The sequence below is a fragment of the Plecotus auritus genome (assembly GCF_963455305.1).
Source record: "Plecotus auritus genome assembly, chromosome: 1".
Taxonomy (NCBI): Eukaryota; Metazoa; Chordata; class Mammalia; order Chiroptera; family Vespertilionidae; genus Plecotus; species Plecotus auritus.
The window spans coordinates 46,209,252-46,235,526 of record NC_137770.1 but is presented as its reverse complement, the minus strand read 5'-3'; the positions used below and the strand labels follow the sequence as shown (position 1 = coordinate 46,235,526).

Below are 26,275 nucleotides of genomic sequence, written 5' to 3'. Positions count from 1 at the left end.
ACACACACACACACACACACACACACACACCTCCAATTCTAACTTCAGTTCCCTGGTTACCAGCTTTCATACTGTCAGCATTTTTGCTTTATTGACACTTCTAGTCAATAATTACCTCCATTTCCCCCAAATTCTCATATTTAATGAATATCTACTGAGTCTATGTGCCAGGTATGGCCCAGGCAAAGCTCGCGAAGCTTCATTCTAGTGGATGGATGTTTCAGATACCTACGTCTATACAACAAAACCCCACCCAAGCTTTGACTTCAAACAAAAGGATTTATTAGACCTCACCGTTCTCTGTCAGGAATTGGGTCAGGGCTAGGTTAGGCGGCTCTTCTGCTCTGGGTGTCAGCTGCGATCACTCACTCACCGACATCCCGCCATCACTACACGTCTGCCACTTCCGTGCTCCTCCACACGGGAGCCTGGGCTTCCTCACAGCATGGTGGCCTCAGGGCAGTCAGACTGGTTACATGGCAGCCAGCTCCCAAGAGTGAAACTGGAAGCTGACAAGCCTCTTAACAGTTAAGTCCAGAACTGGCACAGCATCCTTTCTGCTGAATGCTGTCAGCCAAAGCCGGCAATAAGAAGGCATAGGCCAGTCCAGATTCGATGGGAGGAGAAACAGACCCCACCTCGTGACTGGTGAACCCGCACGTGTGTACAGTGAGAGAAGGCATTGGGGGAGGCTGTTTTTGGAGAATATCAACTACACAGGAGGGAGACAATAAGTATATGGACAAGTAAACAGGAAAATACCAGATAGTAATAAGAGGTGCTCAGAGGATTGAAGCAGGTGTTTTGATAGAGAACCACTCAGAAGCTCCTGTAAATTGAGGGGATTGTCAAAGGAAGCTGTATTTAAATTACAACGCGAATGGCAGGAAGTGACAGCTGTGTGAGGATCCAGGCAGAAGGGAGAATTAGCAAAGCTCTAGGTGGGAATGAGCTGGGATGAGTCAGGAAGAGGAAGAAGGGCCAGGTGTTAGGAGTGTGGACCCTGACAGGAGTGCCGTTGGAAAGGAGGTCAGACAAGTGGGAAGGACCAGATCAAGTGCACAGTGGTAAGGAGGGTGGGTTTTATTTCGAGAGCAGGCAGTGACAAGCCTTTGAAGGGTTTTAAACAGAGGAGGGATACGATGCAACTCACATTATGAAAAGGTCACTCTAGTTGTCTGTGGGGAGCAGGTTGTGAAGTACAGAAGCAGGACTGGTGAGGGGGCCACTGTGGGAGCCAGGACCGCGGCGATGGAGGCTTGTTTGGCTGCGGCCTGCGGGGAGGAGAAGAATGAAGACACGGTTGGGGGTTGGGCAAGCAGGAAGTGCTGAGGACTGAGCCTGTTCTGTCTTGGTTCCCTTCATGCCTGGGTGATCACTGCAAAAGCCTCCTGCTGCTCCTCACCAGCGCCCCACACCCACCTGTCCTTAAATGGCGCCTTGGAATTTTCAAGATCACAGTCACTTTAACTACATGTTCTCAGAAATGCATTGTTAGGCAGTTTCATTGTCGTGCAAACATCATAGAGTGAACTTACACAAACCTGGATGATACAGCCTACTCCACACCGAGGCTGTATGGTACATTCTATTGCTCCCGCGCTACAAACCTGTAGAGCATGTTACTATACTGAATACTGCAGGCAACTGTAACATAGCGGTATTTATGTATCCAAACATACCTAACACAGTAAAAATGCAGCATAAAAAGATAAAAAATGATACATGTGTTCAGGGCAAAGGTTATGAATGGAGCTTGCAGGACTGGAAGTTGCTCTGGGTGAGGCAGTGAGTGAGTGGAGAATGGCTGTGGAGGCCCAGAGCATTGTTGTACACTACTGTGGACCTCATGAACACTGGGTTAACCAGATTTACAAAACAACACGAGATTAAATCAAGCACAAGAGAAAATGATGCCATCAAAATATGAGGTAAACATGGAATGGATGAAGCTGTTGCCAGCATAACAGGACATACTGTTTTACAGAGACTACATTCTAAACTAGTGATAAAAAGTATAGTATGGTAAATGCATATCCAGTAACAATCACTTACTGTCATTATCAAGTATTATGTACTGCACAGGATTGTATGTGCTGGCAGCACAGAAGGTTTGTTTATACCAGCATCTCCAGAAACATGCAAGTAATGTGTTGCATTGCGACATATCATGGCCATGACATCACTAGGCAACAGGACATTTTCAGCTCCATTATAACAGTTTCTTGTGTGTTTAAAAAAAGTGTGTTTTTTTTTTAATTTATTGGGGTGATACTGGCTAACAAAACTACAAAGGTACAATTCTATAATACATCACCTGTATATTATATTGTGTGTTCACCACCCCAAGTCAAGTCTCTCCATCACCATTCACTTCTTCTTTATCCTCTTCTACCTCCCCCCACCCCCCAGCCTTTTCCCTTTGGTAATCACCATACTGTTGTCTGTCTATGAGATTTTTTTCTTTGCTTAATCCCTTCCATTATAATCTTACTAGAGGCCCAGAGCACGAAATTCATGCAAGAGTAGGCCTTCCTTCCCCCTGCTGCCGGCACTGGCTTCCCTCTGGCATCCGGGACCCAGGCTTCCTTCTGGCCACCAGCAGGCACCTGGGACCCAGGCTATACTCGGCCAATGGCAGGCACCCAGGACCCAGGCTTCCCTCCAGCCCCAGCTTGGTCCGGAAGGACATCCGGTCTAATTAGCATATTATGCTTTTATTATTATAGATATTATTATAGATGGGACCACTGTAGTATATGTGGTCCTGTTATGCAGCACACCGCTGTGTTTTAAATTTGGTATCTTTGCATACAATGCGGCCCTTCCTGATAGGCTCTAACCCGCTCCCCACTTAGGCTCCTTTCCCGTCCCTGTCCCAGCATGCCATTTGCTTCTGCCATTTCTAATTATTCAGAGTTTCCTGACCACATCCCAGTTCACGATCCTGTGTCTGGCAGGCGCTGTTTCTTCTTTCTAAGATGTTCCTTCTCCCTCATCTCCACTTGCCATCCAACGAGCTTCCATTCCTCCTTCAAAATCTAACCGATGTCACCTCTTCCACTAAGCCTTCCCTGAAACCTCAGTTTTATGTAGCTTTCTGTGCACTCCCATGTGACACCGTAGACATGCAACTCCTTCTCTGTCACTCCCAACTGACCGTGGGTGTCTTAAGGCCTGGAACTTAGCACATTGCTCCACAGGTGAAGAAGGTGAGAAATTTAAAAGAGTAGAAGCTGCCCCATTTGGCATAATTTGCCCTTGGAGTGTGAAAATGTGTATAAGGTCAAATCACAACAGGAAGATGGATTTGATAGGTGGGTCCCTTTACCGCATTCCTCCCTTCTCCCAGGCTGACTCTAGGCAGCTAGGCCTCATCGCTTCACAGGCCTTGCAAGCCTCCATGCGGGAGAACTTATTTTCCTCTGTGCTCAAGAATTCTCCAGGAAGGGTCTGGCCTCTGCACACACAAAGTACCAACGTCATTGCTGATGAGTGTCAGGGAAATCTGAAAAGCCCATTTCACCCAAAGTGAACTTCACTGTGATGTTTAAAGGTAAATAAACTACAAGCTGCTGACTGTCAAATCTGTAGCTAGACCTGGTCTTTGCACTGAACTTCAGACTCTCAGATCCAGGTGCCCGATAAACTCCTTTACCTGGCTGTCTCCCAAACTTGACGGGTCTAAAATTAAACTCATCATCTCTCTTGTCCCCATATATCCATGATTGGGAGCCTACCAGTAACTCACCAAGGAGTTTTTCTTGAGTTCACCCTCTTCTTTATTCCTATCGCCAGGACCTGGCCCAAGTTCTCAGCTTCTCTGGCCTGCACAACCACATCTGCTCCCAGCCTGTGCTCTTGTGGCTCCCCAGGGACCTATGTGAAATGTAAATTTGATCTTGTCCCTCCCCAGTCAGACACCCTTTCACTGTCCAACACAAGTTATCAAACTTTAGTCCGCATCTGAATCACCTTGAGAGCTTCTTAATAATGTAGCCCCTCTCCAAAACCAATAAATTTGAGCATCTGCTGGGTGATGCCAAGGGACTTCCATTCTTACCTAGTACTGGAGGGATTCAAACTTTATGACTCATGGGATGAATGCAAGCTCTTCATCCACTTTACCAAGCCCTCCTCACGGGTGCCTTGCCCTCTTTAGGAGAGGTCCTACCCACCTCACCCACCCTCTCACACACCCTGCTCTCTGTGGTGCTTCTCACCTTTGATCTTGCCTGCTGCCAGAAAGGTCCTCTCTGAATGACCCCCCCTCCCCCGCCTTTTCACTGAGGTAATTCTTACTTTGTAACTTAGCTACTCAAACATCAGCATCATCTGGGAGCTTGTTAGACATGCAGAGTCACAGGCCCCACCCCAGCCCTACTGAATGGGACCCCAGGTGATTCCAATGCACTTCAGAGAATAAGAAGCACAGGCTCAATCCCCAGTAGGGGGCGTGCAGGAGGCAGCCAATCAATGATTCTCGCTCATCATTGATGTTTCTATCTCTCCCTCTCCTTTCCTCTCTCTAAAAATCAATGAAAATATTAGAAAACAACAACCACAAAACTCTGCTCAAATAGCACCTCTTCCAGGAAGCCTTCCCAGACTGACACACTCATTAAGTATTTCTCTAAATGAACACTGAGCAGCCGCATCACTGCACCTGTAACATTTCACAGGTTAGGGCTCCTATACCCCAGTCACAGAGAACTATAGTATTTATAGCATTGTCCAAAGAGGAGTTTTAACCTCTGAGAACCCCAAAGTCAAGGGCACACTCCTTTCTTTCTCACCGCCCCTCTCCCGCTCACCCCCATCTTGGTACCTCTATCCCGTCTTCTCTGCGGGTGCTCAGCCCCACAGGTGTCTTCACCCTGCAGGGTCCCTGCCTCACCAGGCTTCTTAAGGGATGCAGCTCTTCAGCCCCGTCTGCTTTCCCCCTGGGAACCTGCCATGTGAGTGGTCTCTTCTCCCCTCAGAGATCGGACAGGTGGGAGGGGAGAAGGAGGCAAGTGCCGGATGCTCTCAAAGGGTTGGGCTGCGGTAGAAATGTGTTTGCTTAGGTTGTTGTTAATCCTTACCGGAGGATATTTTCCCATTGATTTTTTTTTAATTGAGAATGGAAGAGAGAGAGAAAGAGAGAGAAACACATGGATTGGTTGCCTCCTGCAGGCCCCCTGACCCGGGTCCGGGCGGGGGAGGACCAGAATCGAATCCAGACCCTTTGGTCCGCAGGCCGATGCGCTATCCACTGAACCAAACCAGCTAGGGCCGTTTTGTTTTGTTTTAAATGTATCTGCCTCTCCCATCCTCCAACAGCGAGTGTCCTGTTCATTGCTGAACACCTGGCCTGCTCTTCACGGACCGGAAGAGCCACGACCTGGGAGCCAGAGCCTGTTCTCCAAGCGGCTCTGCCACTGACTGGTGATGTCACCCTGGGCAGGTCCCTGTACCTCTCTGAACATCCCCCCCCCCCCCCTGTAAAAGGGGGATCATCATATTACCTGGTCCCCCTCACTCCTTTCAGGGGCGTTTCTGTGACTATGCCTGGATGTGGTGCGCATGCGCACGTGCACAGGCTTGCAAGCACACAGGTGCGCGGGCCTCTCTGCCATTCATCGGCCCAAACAGAACACAGCAAAGCCCCAGTTTTTCTGGCATCTTTCTGTGCTGCCATAATGCCATGAATGACCTGCCTATGCTTGGAAGAGCGTCAACAACGCACACACAAAGAAAATGAGACACAGGCCAAGTTCTTCACAGCTGTGCTCCACAGTCATCATTTGTTTCTAACGGTGATGATGAAGCATGGTTAGATTGCGAATTTGAAGTCATCGTTTGATCACAGAGCTGGGGAGATAGTTGTGAATATCACCAACACATTGAGAAAAGTGTGGGTGAAACAAGTATGGAGCCCCAGATTTGATGTGCAACTCAAAGATCTAGAAAAACGGCAGAACCATCTGCTCCCAGCCGGTCTGTTTAGTGTCATTGTACTGATTGATGACCTTCGCTGGCATCATGATGAACACACACAGAAGAAAAAAATCCTGGGATTCTTTTCTAGGGATGTAATACATACATACAAAGTGTCTAATGCAAGAGAGAGAGGGAGAGAGCCAAGCCTGGTCAGCTGTCTGCCAGCTGCTGCTGAGTCTCTGCCAGGGCACTGGACAGGGAGGAACTAATCCCTTGGCATCCACATGAGTTTTGAGACTGGAGATTGTCCTTTGGGGGCAGGCTGGGCATCTGGTACATGTGGAAGGTCTCACTGTGGAGTGTCCCAGAGCCATTAGCATGCACAGAGGGACACTGGCCGTCCAGGGAGCTCGGCCCAGCAGAAGCCTGGGCTTGCTTTAGCAGAAGAGTGGGGGAACTGTGGGCCCTGGAGCCAGAGTACTTGTGGAGGACGTCTGTGGTATCTTTGTTTTATCTCTTATTTGCTGAGTGGTATGGGACCTGAATACAAAGGTTTTTATTTGGGGGATGGTTAGAACTCAGGCAGAAATGAGATTTTGAAACTGGATTATTCCTCCTCCACCACGTTAGTAATAACAATGATTTATGACACACCTACTATGTACCACACTTAGTATTTGGCACTTGGCTTATGTTGTCATAGGTAACACAGTCTCTTCACAAAATTGAAAAGGAGGCCAAGGAGCTGATGTGATTTTTAGAACCTAAAGTAGAACCTGCAGTTCTGACTCCCAACTCCAGGTCCTGCATGCTGTTGGCCTTTCCCAAGCGTTCTCAGTGACCTCTTGTGGTCAAATGAATTTAGGAATGCCTGCATATTTGTGTGCCCTTCCGTTTCAGGATGCTATTAGCTGAAAAACACAGAACACCCCATGGCCTGAACACCGAAGAAACAAACCCAAAGAGAGAATGCAACAGTTTAACAACGTCAGGAATTGAGGTCAGTTGCTTTGGATGTTCTTGGCTTTTCCCTCGTGATTCTGCAGCAGCTCCAAGCTCGTGTCTACATGTGATAATGTCCAAAGACAGGAAGAAGCACGTATTCATCTTGTGTTTTGTTTCAAGAGTGAGGAAAACCTTCCCAGGAGCTCCCCAAGCCTGACTTTTCTTATACCCCAGTGGGCAGGGCTGCAGCACATGTCCACACCTACAGCAGTCACTGTCAGGGAGGATGGCTTTAGACCAACCTACATGCCTCCTGGGCGCTGGGGAAGGAGCCCACAAAACATACAGGTATCAGTCGAACAAAACCCAGGGTATCTGAGCAAAGGAGTAGAGTGGAAATGGTATTGCGTAGAAAATCAACAGGGTCTTCCATACTCTTGGAGAGTCACATTGCACATAAGCATATGTAAGGCCCTGGTTTAGTTTCTTAATATATTTTTACTAGTGGCCTGTGCACAAATTCATGCACACTGAAAGGAAATTAACTAGAAGAAATACTTTAATATCACTACTTGCCCTTTCTCTATAATAGAGGTGTCAACCAAATTCATGATCGACAATGACAGACCGAAACACACGTGTGATATTGGCACCAGCGAGAGCTTTATATGTATTGTGCATGTGAGAGTCAACTTAGCCTTTTATAGATATAGAATAAACTTGCTTAATTAGACCTGCTTTCTGATGTAGCTAAACTTTTTCCAGCCCAGTGAAGCACTCCAACTTCTCTTTCAGGTAATTGTCAGCAACACAGCAGTAAATATCAACATGAAACAGATTATTAGTGTAGATCACACAGGGAGAACAAAGGGTAAAATATTTAACTGCAGCAGTGTTTGACTATATTCTGTGCAGTGAGAAAACCTGAGTCATTTTCAAGGTCCACCATTTCTTCTTTTCAGTCGGGTCAAGTTTCTAAGCTTTCTAAATCTCCGTTTTCCAGCTAACGAAAAGAAAATAGGATTCCAACAAGTCTCCTATCTACCTATTCCAGGACTTCTGTGAGGATCAAATGAGATGAGATACAGGAAAATGCTTCACAGACATTTGGTTACAGTGTAAAATTCTTCCACCTGGCTATGAAGCAAGTCAGGTTCCTGGGCTGAAGAAAATCCAAGGAGGCTAGTAGCTAGGGAGAGGAAGCTGACGTCATTACCCAGATGGTCAGACACTTAGCATATTAGCCTTTTATATATATAGATTGATTTCAGAGAGGAAGGAAGAGGGAGATAGAAACATCAATGATGAGAGACAATCATTGATCAGCTGCCTCCTACATGCCCCCTACTGGGGATTGAGCCTGACAACCCAGGCATGTGCCCTTGACCAGAATCGAACCTGGGACCCTTCAGTATGCAGGCCAATGCTCTATCCACTGAGCCAAACCAGCTAAGGCCGGCTTAGTTTCTTTACTAACGCATTTAACTTCTTCTAAACCCAATGCTTCTCAAAGTTACTTTTTCTTGGAGTTGTTAACTTCCTTTAGGCACATTGAGAAATACTGGGTCCCACCATGCTGTTTGTCCCAATTAAGCGCCAATCCTGAGAACTCGAGAGCACGCACTCTGTGCACATGCCACATAACAATTAGAAAACAGCTCAAGAATTTGAAGGAGAGGCTTTTCCTTGGCCCCATTAACAGGAAATAAAGGCAGGAGTTTTCTTTCTTCTTCAACCTCCTTTTCTTTCTGACCATTCTAAATTAATAGGCATAGGACATTACTTTTAGTTGAATTTCTTTCCACTAACCTTGCCATCAGGGAGGGAGAAAATGACAGCTTTCAATATTGATTCAAGAGGGACCGATGCTTAGGTCAAACCAGGACTGCATTACCTCCCATTCTGCATGTGCCTCAGCACTGGGAAAGCTTGTAAGAATGCTCTCCGACTCATTACTTCCCTGTGGCCTCCTCTCAGAAGCCAACAGCCGCCAGAAGCCTGGACAGCTGGCAGTCAGCTCTCACAAAGCACTCAGCTCCGCAAACCTCTCTCTTTCTCACTTCCTCCTTAACCCTCTGGTCTTCTCACTCCCGACGACTTCTCTTCCATGCCTCTTCCCTTGTGGAATTTCTTACTGGTTTACAAAAAGGAGACCTCAAAGTTTCTTGACATTACTATTGAATGAAAATAGAAACGCACTGTAGCCCTCTGCTGAGGAAGCCAGCCCAGCACCCTGTTCCCCGCAGGTTCTCAGAACCTACTGAGCAGAGGAAGGAGTTTGGGCAGGCAGGGAGGCTACACTTAGCTTTCAAGATAATCAAGGTTCAGGCTGATTTCCCAGGTAAAACCACTGTTCTCTCTGCTGTTCATCCCTGGGTCCTGCTGTGGGCTGGCCTTTGTTCTCATGATTGTGTGTGGGTTTTTATTTTATTTTTTAAAATATGTTTTTATTGATTTCAGAGAGAAGGAGGGAGAGGGAGAGAGAGATAGAAACATCAATGATGAGAGAGAATCATCCATTGGTTGCCTCTGCACGCCCCCTACTGGGGATTGAGCCCACAACCGGGACATGTGCCCTGACCAGGAATCGAATGGTAACCTCCTATAGCTCATAGGTCAACACTCAACACTGAGCCACACCAGCCGGGTGCATGTGGATTTTTAAGAGGCAACGCCATTCTGCTGGGCATGGGAGAGAACAGGCCCCCTCTGCTTTTGCTGGCTTCCTCAGACAAGTTGTCCTACAAGCCGATGAACTGAGTCCTCTGGGCTAGTGTCTGATGGGAAAGATGGGTGAGGTACAACTTGCCAGGATGACAGAGAAGAGCTCCCTCTACCTGCTTCATCCAGACATGAAAACAGTTCCACCAACAAGTACCATTTGCAACACGGAGGTGCCCGGATCCTGGGGTATAGGCAGGTCTGGGATGGACCCTGAACCGGATTAGCTCTGGATCATATAGTCTTCTCCTCCCCTCCACTCCATGGTATGTGTCTCCATCTCCCTGGACGCTCACTTCCTTGATCTTTGCATCTCCCTTTTCTTTTACTCTATGTCCAAAAAATATCTCCCATCCACCCACTTCTCTCCATTTCCATGGCCTCTACCAGAGTTTAAAGCACCGTCATCTCTTGCCCGGAGTGGTCAGACAAATTTCCACTCTTCCATGGCCCAAGCCATTCTCCCCACCACAGCCACTGGGACCTTAAAATGTCAGTCCTCTGCTTGAAATCCTTTGGTGGTTTCCCAGTGACAAAGAACAGAAGGTTTGCAGTGTGCCGTGGCAATGACATTTTACTTAGCTGTTCCCTTGTTGCCGGACAACTAGTGTTTAAACGTCTTCCTAGTGTTCTAGCGATGCCTCCCTGTGCATGTGTACGACCATTTATCTAAGGCAGAGACCAGCGTGAGGAACAGCTACGTTCATGGGCTGGCACATTTTTTCATGTAATAGATACACGTCTTTAAACCACTCTTCTTGGCACAGAAGACACCTCCTGGGAGGCAAGGTGAGCAAGGAGATGCATGTGCATGGCGGTCAGTTCTCACAAAGCACTCAGCTCCGCAAACCTCTCCCTTTCTCACTTCCTCCTTAATTCTCTGGTCTTTCCACCCCCTACGACTTCTCTTCTGTGCCTCTTCCCTTGTTGGAATTTCTTACTGGTTTACGAAAAGGAGACCTCAAGGTTTCTTTGACATTGCTATTGAATGAAAATAGAAACCCACTGTAGCCCTCTGCTGAGGAAGCCAGCCAAGTGCCAACTGAGGGACAACTTTGAGTTCCCTCTCCGACCTCAAACTGTTGTTGCCTCTACCACCCTCTCTGGTTCCTCAGTGGATATAGGGAAGGGCCTGAAATTACCTATCTCAAGAAGAAAAAAAAATGATTCCCCTATGGGAGCAGAAAAAAACTTGAGAAAAGGTATAATAAATCCTTTGTTTTAAAATAGCCCAGAATTTCTGCTTGGTATTTTCCTGATGATTATTTATTGAAAAACCTGACTCCAGCTCCTCTTGAGTGTGAGGTGGACAGTGGAAAGGCTTGGCCTCATCCTGGAATCCAGCATGCATGCATTCAACAGGTTGTTATTGAGCACCTCGGGGGCTTGGCCTGGGCACTGATTAACCGAGTCATCACTGGCCCTAATGCAGAAGTAGGATCTTGGAAGCTCCCTGCTATGTGAGTCACTGCCTTCTCATTGTGAGAGAGAGAGAGAGAGAGAGAGAGAGAAGAGAAGAGGGGAGGGGAGGGGAGGAGAGGAGAGGAGAGGAGAGGAAGGGAGGGAAGGGGAGGGGAGATGAGAGGAGAGGACAGACAGGGAGGGGAGGGGAGGGAAGGGAAGGGGAGGGGAAGGAAGAGGTGTTATGGACTGAATGATTGTGTTTCCCCCCCCAAAGCCCTATGTTAAAGCACTAACCCCCAACCCCCAATGTGATGGTTTTTGGAGATGGGGCCTTTGAGAGGTAGTTAGGGTAAATGAGAATAGGAGGATGGGGCCCTGGCCTGCTGATATTAGTACCCTTATTAAAAAAAAAAAAGGAGACACTGGAGAGTTCTCTCTCTTTTCTCCTCCCTTCTTCCTTCCCTTCCCTTCCCCTCCCCTCCCTTCCCCTTCTCTTCCCTTCCCTTCCCTTCCCTTCCCTTCCCTTCCCTTCCCTTCCCTTCCCTTCCCTTCCCCTCCCCTCCCCTCCCTTCCCTTCCCTTCCCTTCCCTTCCCTTCCCTTCCCTTCCCTTCCCTTCCCTTCCCTTCCCTTCCCTTCCCTTCCCTTCTCTTTTCTCTCTCTCTCTCTCTCTCTCTCTCAATGAGAAGGCAGACATCTGCAAGCCAGGAAGAGTGCCCAGCTCTCCAGGAATCCAATTGGCCATCACCTTGGTATTGAACTTCTGTGCCTCCAGAACTGTGAGAAAATAAATTGCTGTTGTTATAGCCACTCAGTCTATGGAGTTTTGTTATGGCAGCCTGAGCAGACTAAGGTTGTTGGGCACTCGGGAGGTGCCATGGGAGTGAGGTCCATGGGAACTTGGGGTAGTGGCTAGTCACCAATAGGTACCAAAATATTTCAGTATTTTAACAACTGGTACCAATATACTGTTATATACCAGCACTATTCATGGGGTTTACATTACAGAGCAGGCAGACTACACACAAAATAAGCAAAATAAATAATATATCAATGGTGTGATGTGCTATGGAGGAAAACAAGGAAGAGGTGAGGATTAGGAAACACCGTGGGGCAGGGAAGAAAGAGAAGGAAAATGGCATGTTCCTCGTCCTTTAAGGGCACTTTCCAGAAGTTGCACATTACACTTAAAGCCTGTTGCTCAAAACTTAGTCACACAGCCACACCTTGCTGCAAGGGAAGATGGGAAACCTGGCCTAATTCTGCAAAGCCATGTGCACAGCTATAGTGGGAAAGTGGGGTTTCATTACTGGTGATGCATAGAATGGATATAGGAGCAGAGGAACAACTCCAATAACAGTCCAAATTGATATCATGTGCCTCTTAATGTGATGCCCTGAGAAAAACTACAAAAACATGAACATCACGAAGAACAAGGAAGGTTGGGGGAACTCTGCTAGAACACAGGGGACCAAAGGGTTGGGACAACTAAGTGCAATTTGTCAGCCTTGATTGGATCTTAAATTGAAAAAGGAAAAAACAACTATAATAATATTATATAACATATCCATATTCACATTTACCTTGAAAAAATTGAATATGGGTATATATTAAGTACTATTATTATATCATTGTTAAATTTCTTGAATGATATTGTAACTATGTAGACAAATGTTCAAGTTCTTAGATGGTACACATCGAAATATTTAGGGGAGAAGTGTTATGACATAAGCAACTTATTTTCAAACTAGAGGCCCAGTGCATGAAATTCATGCATGGGAGGGGGGGTCCCCTCAGCCCAGCCTGCACCCTCTCCAATCCAGGACCCCTTGGGGGATGTCCAACTGCCGGTTTAGGCCCAATACCCGGTTGGGCCTAAACCGACAGTTGGACATCCCTCTCACAATCCTGGACCACTGGCTCCTAATTGCTCACCTGCCTGCCTGCCTGTCACCTCCAACTGCCTCCCCCCGCCAGCCTAGTCACCCCTCACTGCCCCCTGTGCCAGCCTAATTGCCCCCAACTACCCCCTCTGCCGGCCTTGTCACCCCCAACTGCACCCCCCACTGGCCTGGTTGCCTCTTACTGCCCCCCCTGCCACCTTGGTTGCCCCCAACTGCCCCCCTCTGCTGGCCTGGTTGCCCCTAACTGCCACCCCCTGCCAGCCTGGTCACTGTTCATGCCCACTCCCACACCCCCCAGCCAGCCTGGTCGCCCCATGCAGCCTGCTGTTCAGTCGTTTTGTCGTCCCTCACTAACCCTCCTGCCAGCCTGGTTGCCGTTAACTACCCTCCCCTGCAAGCCTGGTGTCCCCCAACTGCCCTCCTCTGCCTGCCTGGTCACCCCTAACTGTCTTCCCCTGCTGGCCTGGTCACCCCTAACTGCCCTCCCCTGCTGGCCTGATCACCCACAACTAACCTCCCCTGCCGGCTATCTTGTGGCGGCCATCTTGTGACCACATGGGGGTGGCCATCTTGTGCGAGGGTGTGATGGTCAATTTGAATATTACCTCTTTATTATATAGGATAGTTCAGGACAAAAATGTGTATACATATAGACAGAAAGTGAAACTAGAGATGGGGCTAAATGCCTAACAACTGGTGGATCTGGGGAAAGGATATGTGGATATGCATTGGAGTATTCTGTAAACTTCTCTGTAGTTTGATTTAAAAAAAAACAACACACAAAAAGTTGGAAAAGATGGTACAGAATCCTGTATGGGTTGGAGGGAGGACAGAGCTGGGCCCAAGCATGGCTGAATACGGAACTCCATCTCCTCGGGAACTCTCACTGCATCCATCAGAGCTTCTCTCCGCAGTCTGGGCTCTTCCTGTCTTGCTGCAGACAGGCTTAGACCAGAAGCAGGGCACATGCCACAGGCCTCTCTAGATTCCCAGCCTCCCATCTAGTAACCAGAGAGGAAAGAAGTGCTCAACTCTGTGCTTCAGGCTCAAGAATCCTGGGAAGGGCTCTGATGAGCTCTGGTGGGTCATGCACTCACTCTGGGTCAGAAAAAGGCAGGAGAGGGGGCCATGGGGCCAGGACCCAGGGGTGGCTATTAACTCCAGGTGATGGGGGGCGGGGGTGAGAGGGAGGCATGGGGACTTCATAAAGGCAAAGGCACCAGGAGGAAGAATCAATTACAGCTGGTAGGGAGGAGGAGAGGAGCAGAGGAATCAAGTTGATTCAACACTTTCTTACTAAGGTGACAGGAGAAGGTGAGGCCACTGCCTACAGGAGAGAGGATAAGAAGACAAGTTGGGGTGTTCTATTTTGAACGCGGTGAATTCAGAAGCTCCGAGGGCATCTAGGGGGAGACATCTCACATATTGTTGGAAACAGAGTTCTGTAGCTCAGAAGAGCATTGGCAGTCCCAGGCGCTTGGTGACTGTGTGGGTGTGTCAGCGTTATCTCTGGTCCAGCAGCCTAGCAGCAGAGCCTGTCCCTGTAACGGACCCCTGGGTGAGGAAGACCCTGACTAATCACAGGAGAGCAGAGGCCGGGAGCCACGGAGAGTCATTGCATCGACATTTCTGTTCAATGCTTCAACATCCTGACTCAGCAAGGGCTGCTCCTGCTGTGTGCTCCACCGTGCCTTGGGGGGTGCTGAGCGAATATTTGAACAGCATTTAGTTCCTAAACCTGCAGCAGCCTGAGCCCCCCAGGTTCAGAACCTCCTGCCGGGGGTAGGCAGCCCTCTCAGCTTCTCCTTCAAGCCCAGCTACTGCAGGAGCCATAGAGCCACTCAGAGCTCTGGCCTGGCTTTCCAGAGACAGCTCCCTGCCCAGAAGTGTCACTGGGGGAAGGAAAATACACCCAAAGGCCCAGGGTGCTGGCCCCTCCTCCTAGCTTCCTCTCCAGGACTCAGAGGGCTCCTTTCTTTGCTGTGGTCCTTTTGCCTTCGTATTCTGTGCTCAGGGGAAGTTAAGCCTGTGTCTATCCCTGAGATCCAGAGTGACTTTTGGATTTGAGTTTCTCCATCCACCAAATGGGAATAATAGTGCAGCTGCCTCCTGGGAGGAAGTGGAAGTCACTGAGTCAGCTCAGGTTAGGAGCTGGGTACAGAGCTTGGCGTGTGGGGGCTGGGAGACCTGTCAGCTGCTCTCCCTGGGAGAGTCTCCTCTCCTGGTGCCTCTCAGACCTCCCCTGTGGAGATTTCTGGGGGCAGAGTAGAAGAGATCCTTTCAAATTGGAGGCCCAAGGATGCTATAAGGAGGGAGGCTGGAGGAGGGAGGCTGGGACTTCACTTGAGTAACTCCCAGGCAGAAGACTCGGACTTCCTTGTCATCTTCACAGTAAATGTCCCATTTAGAAAGCTGAGTCACTGCAAGCCACTCAGCATGAGGAAACAGGCAGTAACAGGAAACAAGGTGAACACCCCGCAGCGCGGGCCTCACCCACAGGTCTGGGGTCGGCCTGGCTGTTCAGCTCTCAGAAGCACCTGGACAGGCTCAGGGTCTTCACGTTCCTGGACCAAGTTTACTCTCATCCCACTGATCCTTTTTCTTTGCTCCAAATAGCCTTGTTTTGGAGTTATACATTTACAAGGAAAGTGTGGCCTCCTCATGGCTTGCTCACAAAGGGTGCCAGGCCCGTACCTCCCCCCACTTCCAAACTAAGTGGTCTGACATCTGAGTGAGAAGTGAGGCATCTGCTGTGTCCAGGCATGAACAGACCCGCCTGGCTGTCTCTGTTTAGCCCGATCTCTATCATAAAAGGCAAATTCCCTCGGAGAGTTTCTACACACTCAGGGCTCTGGGTGCCTGGGGTGCCGAATTCATGAAAGGCAGCAAAAAAGGAGCAATGCGGGCAGCAGAGGCAGCAAAGGTCAGCTGCACGAATGTGGCCATCAGTTCATCCAAGGCAAACCCTTGCAGAGGGATCAGGAGGGCCCACCCTTCTCACTTCCTGATTTTATAGCCACTGAGCCCCCAACTGAAATCTGAGTCACCAATCAGGGCTGTTAAACCAGGGGCTCCCCATCCTGCCTCCAGCAGCCTAGTCAGTGCTAGTAGCCTGCAGGGCAGAGGGTGGCCCCATTGCACCATCTCCCCGTGTACAGAAGTTTCCAAACCAAAGTGACATTTGAAAAATATATATATTTATTGATTTCAGAGATGGAGAGGGAGAGAGATATAGAAACACCAATGATGAGAATCACTGACTGGCCGCCTCCTGCACACCCCACACTGGGGATGGAGCCTGCAACCCTGGTTTGTGCCCTTGATTGGAATCAAACCTAGGACCCTTTAGTCTGCAGGCTGACACTCTATTCACTGAGTCAAACCAGCTAGGGCCAAAGCAACCTTAACACTTAATGCCCGCAGCTTTGGGCATTAAGGTCACAGCAAAGCATGGTGACCAGGGCAGTCATGGGATGGGGGCTTCTACCAGTTGATCAGTGTGACCTGGTGGTGGGAGGTGCCCATTCCTGTCTCCCAGGGGCTTAAGCTCCTCCCACTGCCCCCCCCCCCCCCAATTAGGTGACCAAGACTTCTCTGGGTGATACTGCTGGATAGTGGGTCTCTGGTCCAGCTACTCTTCTGGAACCATAGGCTCTTTTACCATCTACCAACCCTGATATTTCCCAGGCCCCACCTACCCAAGTTCCCCTCAAGTCTTTCCCTTTTCTCTGTCCTCTTCCCCCTCCCTAAATCTCCCCTCTTTATGGTGACATTCTTCTCCCCTTTCCTGCTACCAGAGGACTTAGGCCAGCTTTCCGCCCATCACAGTGGTCAGGGGCCTGACTAGCAGGTCTCTCTGAATCTGTAGAGAACCCAGAGGTGAGCATCACAGAGGCCCAAGCCCCTCCCTGTGGTGGGGGGAGGAGGAAACATTTTCTACTCCTTCCTAGTGAGTCATCTCCCCAACCTCCACCACCCACCACAGAAATTAAATGGGGTGGGGGGAGTGCTTCTTTACACACACACACACAACAGAATGTCAGCTTACAATAAGACAAAAACTAAATTATAATTAATAAGATTCAGAAAGTTTGCCAGATACAAGATCAGCCTGCACAAATTAACAGCATCTCTCCCACCCACAACAGCTACTAGAAAATATTACTAAAAGGAAATCATTCACAGTAGCAATAAGGATCACAAAATATCTGGGCATTAACACTAAAACTGCTATATAAAATTAAAAAATTTTAATAAAGGAAGCAAAATAATCTGAATAAGTAGAGCACTTCCCATGCTTTTGTACTGGATGACCTCATCTTGGGTGGCTTTATTAAGACCTAATTAAATTAATGATTAACCGACCATTTCAGTGCAATTGCATTCAAAATTCCAAATTGGATTTCTTTTTGAGAAACTCAATATATCATTAAGGTAATGATATTTGTTTTTTGTGGGGTTTTTTGTCTGTTGCATGCAGTTTATTGAACAATATAAGAAATGAGTTGGTACTTCACCTATAGTGATTGAATCTTCTTGTATTTTCGTATCTATGGTAATGATAGCACTTGCATGATTGACACTAGAATTGCTTTTCCTCACTTCAAGTTTCACATAGAAGAGAGAATGCTCTTCTCTAGTAACATTAGCATGGGCTAAGAGAGTGATCATCCCTATTTTTTGTCTGAAACCAGTTTTATCAGAGAAACAAAGCAACATTTTCTACATCTGCCAGATCAGAGTTTGGCTTAAGCCAGTATGTATAGATGCATGTGTGGTGTGTATGAGTGCACGCAGGAGCCAATTCCTATCATCCAGGGGCAATAATTTGAGAATGCCCAGAGTACATAATAGAAAAAAATCTCCCCACAATGTCAGAAAGTCGTCAGGATATATTATAAGCCTGCATTACTTCAGGAATCAGTTTCTGAATATTATTATTTTTTTAAACATAAATGTTTAAAATCTTAAAAATAAAAAATATAGATATAATGGACTTGATTTTCCCATTAAAAAAGGCATGAGTCACCAGCAATGTCCCCTTCCACCAGAACAAAATTTTATTTAAAAAAGGAGAGAACAGATATTTAAATCACCTGGTTTTTAACAAAAACATATGCTTTTTATTGTTTCTTTAAAGAGCAATCTACCCTTCTGTGGCTTGAAAGTAGCAGTTCCATCTAAGAATAAAAAGAGCCTAGATTCTTGGATTTCAGTATAAAAGGTCCAAGAACATGAAAGGGAAAAAAAGTGATGCTCTCACAATGCTACAAATCCTCCACAAACTTTTCTAGGGTGTCTACTGTGGTGTCACCGACCAGGGACAGCTCACTGGGCAATGCACTCCTGTGGGGATATTCAGCTGTGGTAGCATTGCATGTTTGGGGTTCCCCAAGTGTCCCTGATCTATGGAGTTGGCCATGGTGACTGGGAGTCCTGGGTGGGGAGAACCAGTCTGGGGGGAGACGTGGTGTGGTGAAGGCTGGGGCATATCCGTGGTGATGGGCTGGAATGTGGAGGCTGGGACTGGGGTCTGGAGACTGGACAGGGGCCAGGGATCTCACCTGGCTACTGAGGGATGTGGCCATCTGCTGGCCAGGGAGGTGAGGCCTGTGGCTCTCTGAGAGCATGTGCTGCTGGGGCTCATGGGGTTTGTTAGGCCCGTGCTGACAGGAGACAGGCCAAGAGATGTTGTGAGAGTTTTAGAAATTTTATTATTAACACACACCAGTATATTCATTTCAGCAAGCAAGAATAGGGAGGGCGGGATATTTATGTGTCTGTGTGGGTCGGATGTAGGTGCAGGCGGTTGCAGGAAGCTGCGTCTAGAGCTGCTCTTCTCGGCTGCTTAGCTGTCTCTTGTGACACCTGAAATGAGAATAACAGGAAAACGGCAGGAGGGCAGGAGCCTCAAGCAGGGACAATAGAAAGTACTGAGCGTAGGGGAGAAACTGAGGGCAGGGGAAAGGACAGAGTATGCCTAACAGGGTTTGGCTGGCCTGGGACCCAATCTGCTGCCGGATCGGCTCCTGCTGCATGGCTTCGGGTAGCAAGCGACAGCGCCCCAGAGGCTGCTGGAACTGGGCGTGTCCTGTCAGGCCTGCAGCCATGCCAGCGCTGCCTTCCTGTTGTTGTTGCTGCTGCTGTTGTTGCTCTGCAGCATCTCTCTGTACTGTGGTTCGTACTCGCCACGCTGGGGTGATGCCCCAGGTTCATGATGTTCAAGGCCTGGTCCTGGGGGTTCAAGCCTCCCATTGCTTGCTGCTGCAGAGGGACAGCAGACTGTGGCCTGCTGGCTTGCATGGCATTCAGGTTCTGCAGGCTGGGCTGCAGGCTGGGCTGGAGCTGAAGGTTAGTGGTGGTGGGCTAAGTTCTGGCCATACTGAAGAAGCCAGCTAGTGACATGCTTACAGGCGAGGGCTGGGACTGAGTTGGAGGCTGTGGTGTCTGGGGTGTGATGGGCTGCTGCATGGGTGTCCAGGGTGGGGCTAAAGGAGGGGAAGGCAGACTGCTGAGGCACGTTACGGGTGTTCATGGTGGCAACCGCTGGCGCATGAGCTACCCTTGCGGCAGGTGGTTCCCGAACCGCTGCTGGCGGAGCTGGAGCCGCCGCTGGCGGAGCTTCTGTTTCATGTTGAAGCAGAAGGGAACGAAGCATGGGTTTTCTTGGCAGTGTTTGGCATGGTAGCAGCAAAGGGCAATTAGCTGCTTGCACACTGGGCAGCCTCCATTGTTCTTGCGCTGGCAGACCTTGGTGTGCTGCATAATCCGCTTCATCTTCTGGCAGGCCTTCTGCGAACAGGTGGTGTCTCGGCACAGGCAGGCGTGCACCAGGGATTGGATGCAGCGCTGGATGCTCTGGCGCCGACACTCCCAGAGGCTCAACTGTGGTTCCCCCTGGTTGCCGCCCTCATCGCCCACCTTGGCCTCTTCATCCAGGCCCAGCCCCACCTTCACCATCTTGTGGGCGTGGCCCTTGGTGGTGTAGCAGTTGTTGCAAAGGTCGTAGTCCTCGCACCCGGTGCAGTGCCAGCGGGTATCCACCTGCTGCTTGCACTCACTGCAGGTGTGGACACCGAGGTCCTGGCCCTGGCCGTGCAACTCCACCGACATGGCTAAGGTAACTCTAGAAAAGAGCAGCAGAGAGGAGAGCCTTGTTCAGCAAATACCTACAAAACCACAGAAGTAACAGTGTGGTACTGGCTCCGTCAGAGTCAAGCCAGTGGAACAGAATAGAAACGTCACCTCACATGCAAACTTACTTCTCAGTGGGTCAAGCCACAAGTTACGGATTTGTTGGGCTATTTGCTACACTACTACATCCTAACAAGTGCACCTAAGGAACAACAACACGTGCACCTTGAGGTCCCTGTGTGACCAAATGAACTACAAAAAGGTGGCTCCGTGGAGAGAAGGCACTTGCTGCCCCACAGGCCGCACTATGTGAGTTTCCTCCTAAAGTCAGCAGCAGCTACCCATGCCTGCGTGTGAGACACAGGAAGCGGAGGCAGAAAACTGAGGCAGGCGGGTGCACAAAGCACAGGGCACCTGTCTCTTCCCACTGAACACTGTGGTGTCGCTACTGAGAAGACCAGCTCCCACCGCCAGAAGAGCTGGACTGCGAGCTAAGGGGATGCACTCAGGCTAAGACCAAAAATCAGGGATTCCACCCAACAGCCCCATTCTGAGCATCCGGCAACTTTTACCCCTACGAATCCACGCAGACGTTCAGCTCGCCTAAACTCTCTTAGGTCTGATCAAAAACCTCAGCGACACCCCCTCCCCTCCCCCAGGAAACTGTCCTTTAGATCATTTGGCATCTGACAGTCCCTTCCGCTTAGACCACATTCCCTTTGCTAAGACCAGTCACTTTCCGTTCCATCCTTGCCCGGGGTCCTGACCCGCCCAGAGAATTTCCCACAGGAAAGCCCCTTTAGAGTCTTTTAAAACCTGACTCGCCTGTCCCGGGGTGCTGGCACCATTTGGGAGTTGAGCCCATCTGCTTTCCAGAAGAGGATGATCTAATAAATTTATAATTCTTTATCACTTTTGGCCTCGTGAATGTTAGGTCTGATCAAATAATCAAATTGATACCCCTCCCCTGGGAAACTGACGTAAAGATCATTTTGCAGCCGACATTCCCTTCAGCTTAGACCACATTCCATTTGCTAAGACCAGTCACTTTCCCCTCCGGACCCGCCTAGAGAATTCCCGACGAGGAAAAAGCCCCCTAGAGGTCTTTAAAAACTCTGACTCCCGGATCTCTGGGTGCTGGCACCATTTTGGGGTTCAGCCCATCTATTTTCGAGATGACCTAACAAATTCATAATTCTTTACCACTTTCGGCCTCGTGCTGTTCCTCCTTCGCTCCTTCAGCGACCCTCAGAAATTCCTAAAAGCATTTAAAAAAGAGAAAACTTGAAGAAAACTATGGCGTAACTTCCTGGTTCCTCTTCGCTGCCTAAAGACAGAAATCCGGAAGCGCTCCGCCTCTTCGCTTCCTCAGCCCCCTTCGCTGCCCCCGCCCCTTCCTGCCCCCGCCCCTTCCTGCCCCCGCCCCTTCCTGCCTCCGCTCCCCTCGCTGCCCCCGCCCCTTCCTGCCTCCGCTCCCCTCGCTGCCCCCGCTCCCCTCGCTGCCCCCGCCCCTTCCTGCCTCCGCTCCCCTCGCTGCCCCCGCCCCTTCCTGCCCCCGCCCCTTCCTGCCTCCGCTCCCTTCCTGCCCCTGCCCCTTTCTGCCTCCGCCCCTTCCTGCCTCCGCCCCTTCCTGCCTCCCCCTTCCTGCCTCCGCCCCTTCCTGCCTCCGCCCCCTTCGCTACCTCCGCCCCCTTTGCCCTCTGCCCCGCCCCTTTCCTGCCTCCGCCCCCTTCGCAACCTCCGCCCCCTTCACCCCCGCCCTGCGCCGGGATCTCCAGAAGGACCTGTGTCCCAGTTATGCCCCAATTATGCCCCAATTAATTAATTATCTGCCTAGACTTAGTGGGACATACGCAGGTGACCAGGGGTCAGCAATAACGGCTTATCCCCTGGTACTTCAATGTCTAGTTGAGCCGAACCGGAACACATGAACACACTAGACAGAATTAGTATGCAATCACACAGGGTTTATTTACCTATTGCTAGTGGGTCCTAGGCTCCGGCAAAGGCCACCCGGCGATGCACACCGAAAGACGGACGACAAAGACGGACACAGACAGGTGGCCGCAGCTGGTTCAGGCTCGCACAGCAGAGCAGTCAGCCAGGGGAGTCCTCTCATCAGGCAGGAGATGGTGACTGAAGAAGGCCCGGTGCTCATAATGCCGGTAGCAAACAACTAGTGTCTTATCGGTGTGGGCCAGACCTTATGCTAGGAGCAGGGCTTTTACACCTTAAGGGCTTAGGGCGTTCACATCAAGATAGTGGGGCGTTCACCATGTTTATAACATTTTGGAAGTTACAGAGTATTGGGGTCTCCACACAGCAAACATTTCACACATTAGAGGGGTTTCCTTATGACCATAACATTATAACATTCCACACCGTGGTCCCTGAGGGACATATGGGGATGCGAGGGTGCCAAAATTAATTTTGTTTATTATTTCCGCAGCGTAATAGTCTAATGAAGAGGGAGAGAAGGTAGTAATGGCTAAGAGAAATAAAATGGTTTTAGCCGTTTGCCAAGCAGAGGTGAGGGAGTTCCATCCTTTTTGGATGTAATAGATGGGGTTAAAAAGATTCCAGTGTGGGGTACAAGGTACAGACCTCCAGATGGTGGTCCCGAAGTCACAGTGTTTGTCAAGGTTGGCCAGGTCCGCAGCTGTGTTGAGGGTCATGCTGTTGGGTATCAGGAGCAGGTGGTCGATGGCTTTTGATGTTGCTCCAAGTTTCATCATCAGAGTGTTTCTGGAGTTCTTTTAACTTAGAAATGGTGTTATTAATGGAAACGGGGGTGGTATAACGCTTCAGGGAAATAGAGAATTGGATAGGTACAGAGGAATGAAAATATAGGGAAGTTCTTCCAATAAAGGAGGAATATTGGGTGTCATTAAGATACGTAATATTCATAGTGTGAGAAAGCAGGGTGCAGCTATTAGAAGAATCAAGAGGAAGGTCAGAATTAGAGGTGTGATCATAATATGTAATATTCACAAAACAGGTAAGGAAATAAAAATGGTCTAAGCTATATATAAGGGGTTCTGGGGTATAGCGTTGCATGGGTAATGAGAAGAGGGACAGTTGAAGTAGGTTGGCAGCAATGTAGATATTAGGTGTGAATTCAACAAGGGAGTTTCGGGGGAAGAAGTAAGGTTCAGCATAAAGTAGGTCGGAATCGGGTTTAGCCCAGGTACCGTCAGGTAAGAGTGTAGGGAGATTTAGGTTAGAGTATCCAACCAGGTGTTCACTGCCTATTGTAGAAAGAATAGTTAGTTGGCAAGAGAATAAATCGCAGCCAACAGGTTTAGAGAAATCAACCATAGCAGTTGAATCACTCCAGGTTGGGAGCGACGTGGACTATGGGGAAGGAAAGTCAGAGAGTTCCGCCAAAAATTGGTTCAGTTGCTGGTCCAGTTCCGAGAGCAGAGTATTTCTAAAAAAAAAATAGAAGGGGGTAGGGAGTAATTACTTGTTAAAGATACAGAGGGTGTGATTATAAATTGAGGAACAAGTATCTAGTAGTTGGTGTAGAAACTCGTGGACCTTAGTCTCACTTGTATTATTAGCGGGGGAACAATTATGGTATGGACACCACGTCCATTGGAGGGTCAACGGAATCGTCAAGAGTATGATAAGGAGGAGGAGAGAGAGGAATATGCAAGTGCAGGTGACCCTTAAATACATTATTAAAGAGAAATTTAATCCGAAAGTATAGGGTAATAGAAGTGAGGACTGAAGAAAATATAAAAATCTGAGATGAAGTATTGATGTAAGGTATGTATCATGTCCTAGGACTGGTATTTTCTATTTTGGTCTGTTGGAGGTGTCCTGAATCATTAACTGTCCAGAATAGGGATGATCCTGAGTGAGCGATTATTTCCTATGGAGATAATGAGCCATCCTTAGTGGATTTAGTCAAGATTTTATAGGGAAGTTTTTTAGATGTGTTTGGTGGAGGTGTGTGGTCAGCTATGGGGTTATTAAGGACATGTGGTTGGAGTAATTCTTCTATGGGGGAGAGTCTATTTACTCTAGGTCTGGAATTTAGTTGTAGAGATGCCAGATTAAGGAGTTCTTGTAATGTTTTAAATGATCTGTCTATGAGGAGTGTCTGCATTTTATGTTTAAGAAGACCATTATGTCTTTCTATTTGTCCGGCTGCCTGTGGATTGTAAGGCAGGTGGAAGGTCCAGTCAGTATCTAGTCCTTTAACATGTTGCTGTACTGCGGAGGTTGTAAAGTGGGTGCCTTGGTCTGATTCAATAATTTGGGGTGGGCCATAAAAGGCGAACCATGTGGTGAGTGCCTTAATGGTGGTTTTGGCATTTGGGTGTCTTGAGGCACAAGCATAAAGTATGCTGTGTCCACTATTAGTGCATGCATATTTGTCCTGAAAGGGTACATGTAAAGGACCAATGAAGTCAATTTGTAGGACTTGATTAGGTATAAATGGTTTGAGTAATCTAGGTGTGGTCAGAGATTTAAAGGTATGTGTACCTTTGCATTGTTCACAGGAGTTAATTGCTTGTTTAATGAGTTTAATGGGTGCCTTCAGGTTTCTTTTAAGGAACCAATGGGCTAGTGAGGAGTGTCCTAAATGTCCTAAAATGGAATGTATTTGTTGTATAAATTGTGGTGTGAATGTGAGTTCTGATGTAGATGGGAGTAATTGCCATTTTCTTTCCTAAATTTAAGTTTAAGATGTCGCTGGGTTGAAGGCTGCTGCTCTCCATTCGTACTGGTCACTGGTTACGGAGGCTGATCCATCTGTAAACCAGGCATTTTTAAGTTTAGGGCTATATTGTGGCCCTTTCACACCAATTGGATTGGGTGGTTGGACAAACCTGTTGGCACAGGTAGGTGGTTCTACCTCATGTTTGTTGACCTACTCGGTGAGGAGGGCTGGTTCACCGGAGCCAGAGGTTTCTCATGTGTTAATGTACCACTTCCACGCGAGAACCTTTTCGTCAATTTGGGAACCTGTCAATTCTTCAGCTGACACTTTGAGCCATGCCTTAAGGAGCAATGTGCTGCGCACGGTTATTGGGTTAAGTCCAGTCAGCGGCTCTACATGCAACAGAGCCACTCTACATGCAACAGAGCCACATATAGTGTCCAGATTAGTTTCTCAAAATGAGAGAATTTGTGGTAAGAGTAAGGGAATCTCTGAGTCCAGAATCCTACAGGCATTAGTTTTTTGTCTTCTGTTCCTCTTTTGTATAGTCCCCAACTGCCATGTTCTGTCATGAAACTAATGTCTAATACTATTTTGTCTCTTGGTCTGATACTTGGTAGGGATTGAAAGTGGTGTATGTAGCCCTAGCCGGTTTGGCTTGGTGGATAGAGCGTCAGCCTGCAGACTTAAGGGTCTCAGGTTCGATTCCGGACAAGGGCATGTACCTTGTTTGCGGGCACATCCCCAGGAGGGGGGTGTGCAGAAGGCAGCTGATCAATGTTTCAAACTCTCTATCCCTCTCCCTTCCTCTCTGTAAAAAAATCAATAAAATTTTTTTTTTTTTTAAAAAGAAAGTGGTGTATGTAGTCCTTTAATTGTTTAAATGCTTGTTCCTGTTCTTGGGTCCATATGAAATCTACTGCCTTCCTGGTGACTTTGTGTATGGGTTTTGCAATGTCTGCCAGGTATGGTATGTGTTGTCTTCAGTACATGAAAAGTCCCATTAATTGTTGTGCTTCTTTTTTGTTGGTTGGGCTTTTTAGGTTTAGTAATATGTCTATTACTTTGTTCGGTTATGTCCCTACCTTCAGAGCTCCAGTGGACGCCTAAAAATGTTGTTTTGGTGTCTGGGGGCTGGATTTTGTCAGGATTAATTGTCCAGCCTAGTGATCTTAGGTGTGTTACTAGTGACTCTAGATTGGATTGTAGAATTTCTTTGTCATTGTTATAGAGTAGAATGTCATCTATGTATTGTATGATTGTGGATTTGTATTTTGTGGGGTCAATGTTGTTAGCAAGTAGGTTGTGTGCGACTGTGGGTGAGTTTTTGTATCCTCGTGGGAGTCTTTTGAATGGGTATTGTTTGCCTTGCCATGTAAATGTGGTAATGGGTCTGGATTTTTCAGCTATGGATATTGCAAAGAACTTGTCCAAGAGATCAATTGCTGCCATAAATTTAGGGTTGTCTCTCTGGATAATATTGATTACTTCTTGTGCGTCAGGCAGGCAGCCATCTATCTTTGGTGAGGCCTTATTCAGGTTGCGATAGTCAATTGTGATCCTGTAGGTGCCGTT

At 48.3% G+C, this 26,275-nt stretch overlaps 1 protein-coding gene across 1 annotated transcript; it reads right to left on the bottom strand.

Annotated features, from left to right (window-relative positions):
• Window positions 1–16,995: 16,995 nt before the first annotated feature.
• LOC308243641 (CREB-binding protein-like) lies at window positions 16,996–21,427 on the bottom strand. The gene is made up of 2 exons (XM_080659324.1): window positions 21,232–21,427; window positions 16,996–20,020 (listed from the first exon to the last, which is right to left on the bottom strand). The coding sequence occupies exon 2, from the start codon at window positions 20,005–20,007 to the stop codon at window positions 19,453–19,455; it is 555 nt and encodes a 184-aa protein (XP_080515450.1). The 5' UTR covers window positions 20,008–20,020; window positions 21,232–21,427; the 3' UTR covers window positions 16,996–19,452.
• Between the last annotated feature and the right edge of the window lie 4,848 nt (window positions 21,428–26,275).

Bases quoted from the DNA above. Each gene is read 5' to 3' on its own strand.
- LOC308243641 (XM_080659324.1), bottom strand. From the start codon at position 20,007: ATGTCGGTGGAGTTGCACGGCCAGGGCCAGGACCTCGGTGTCCACACC.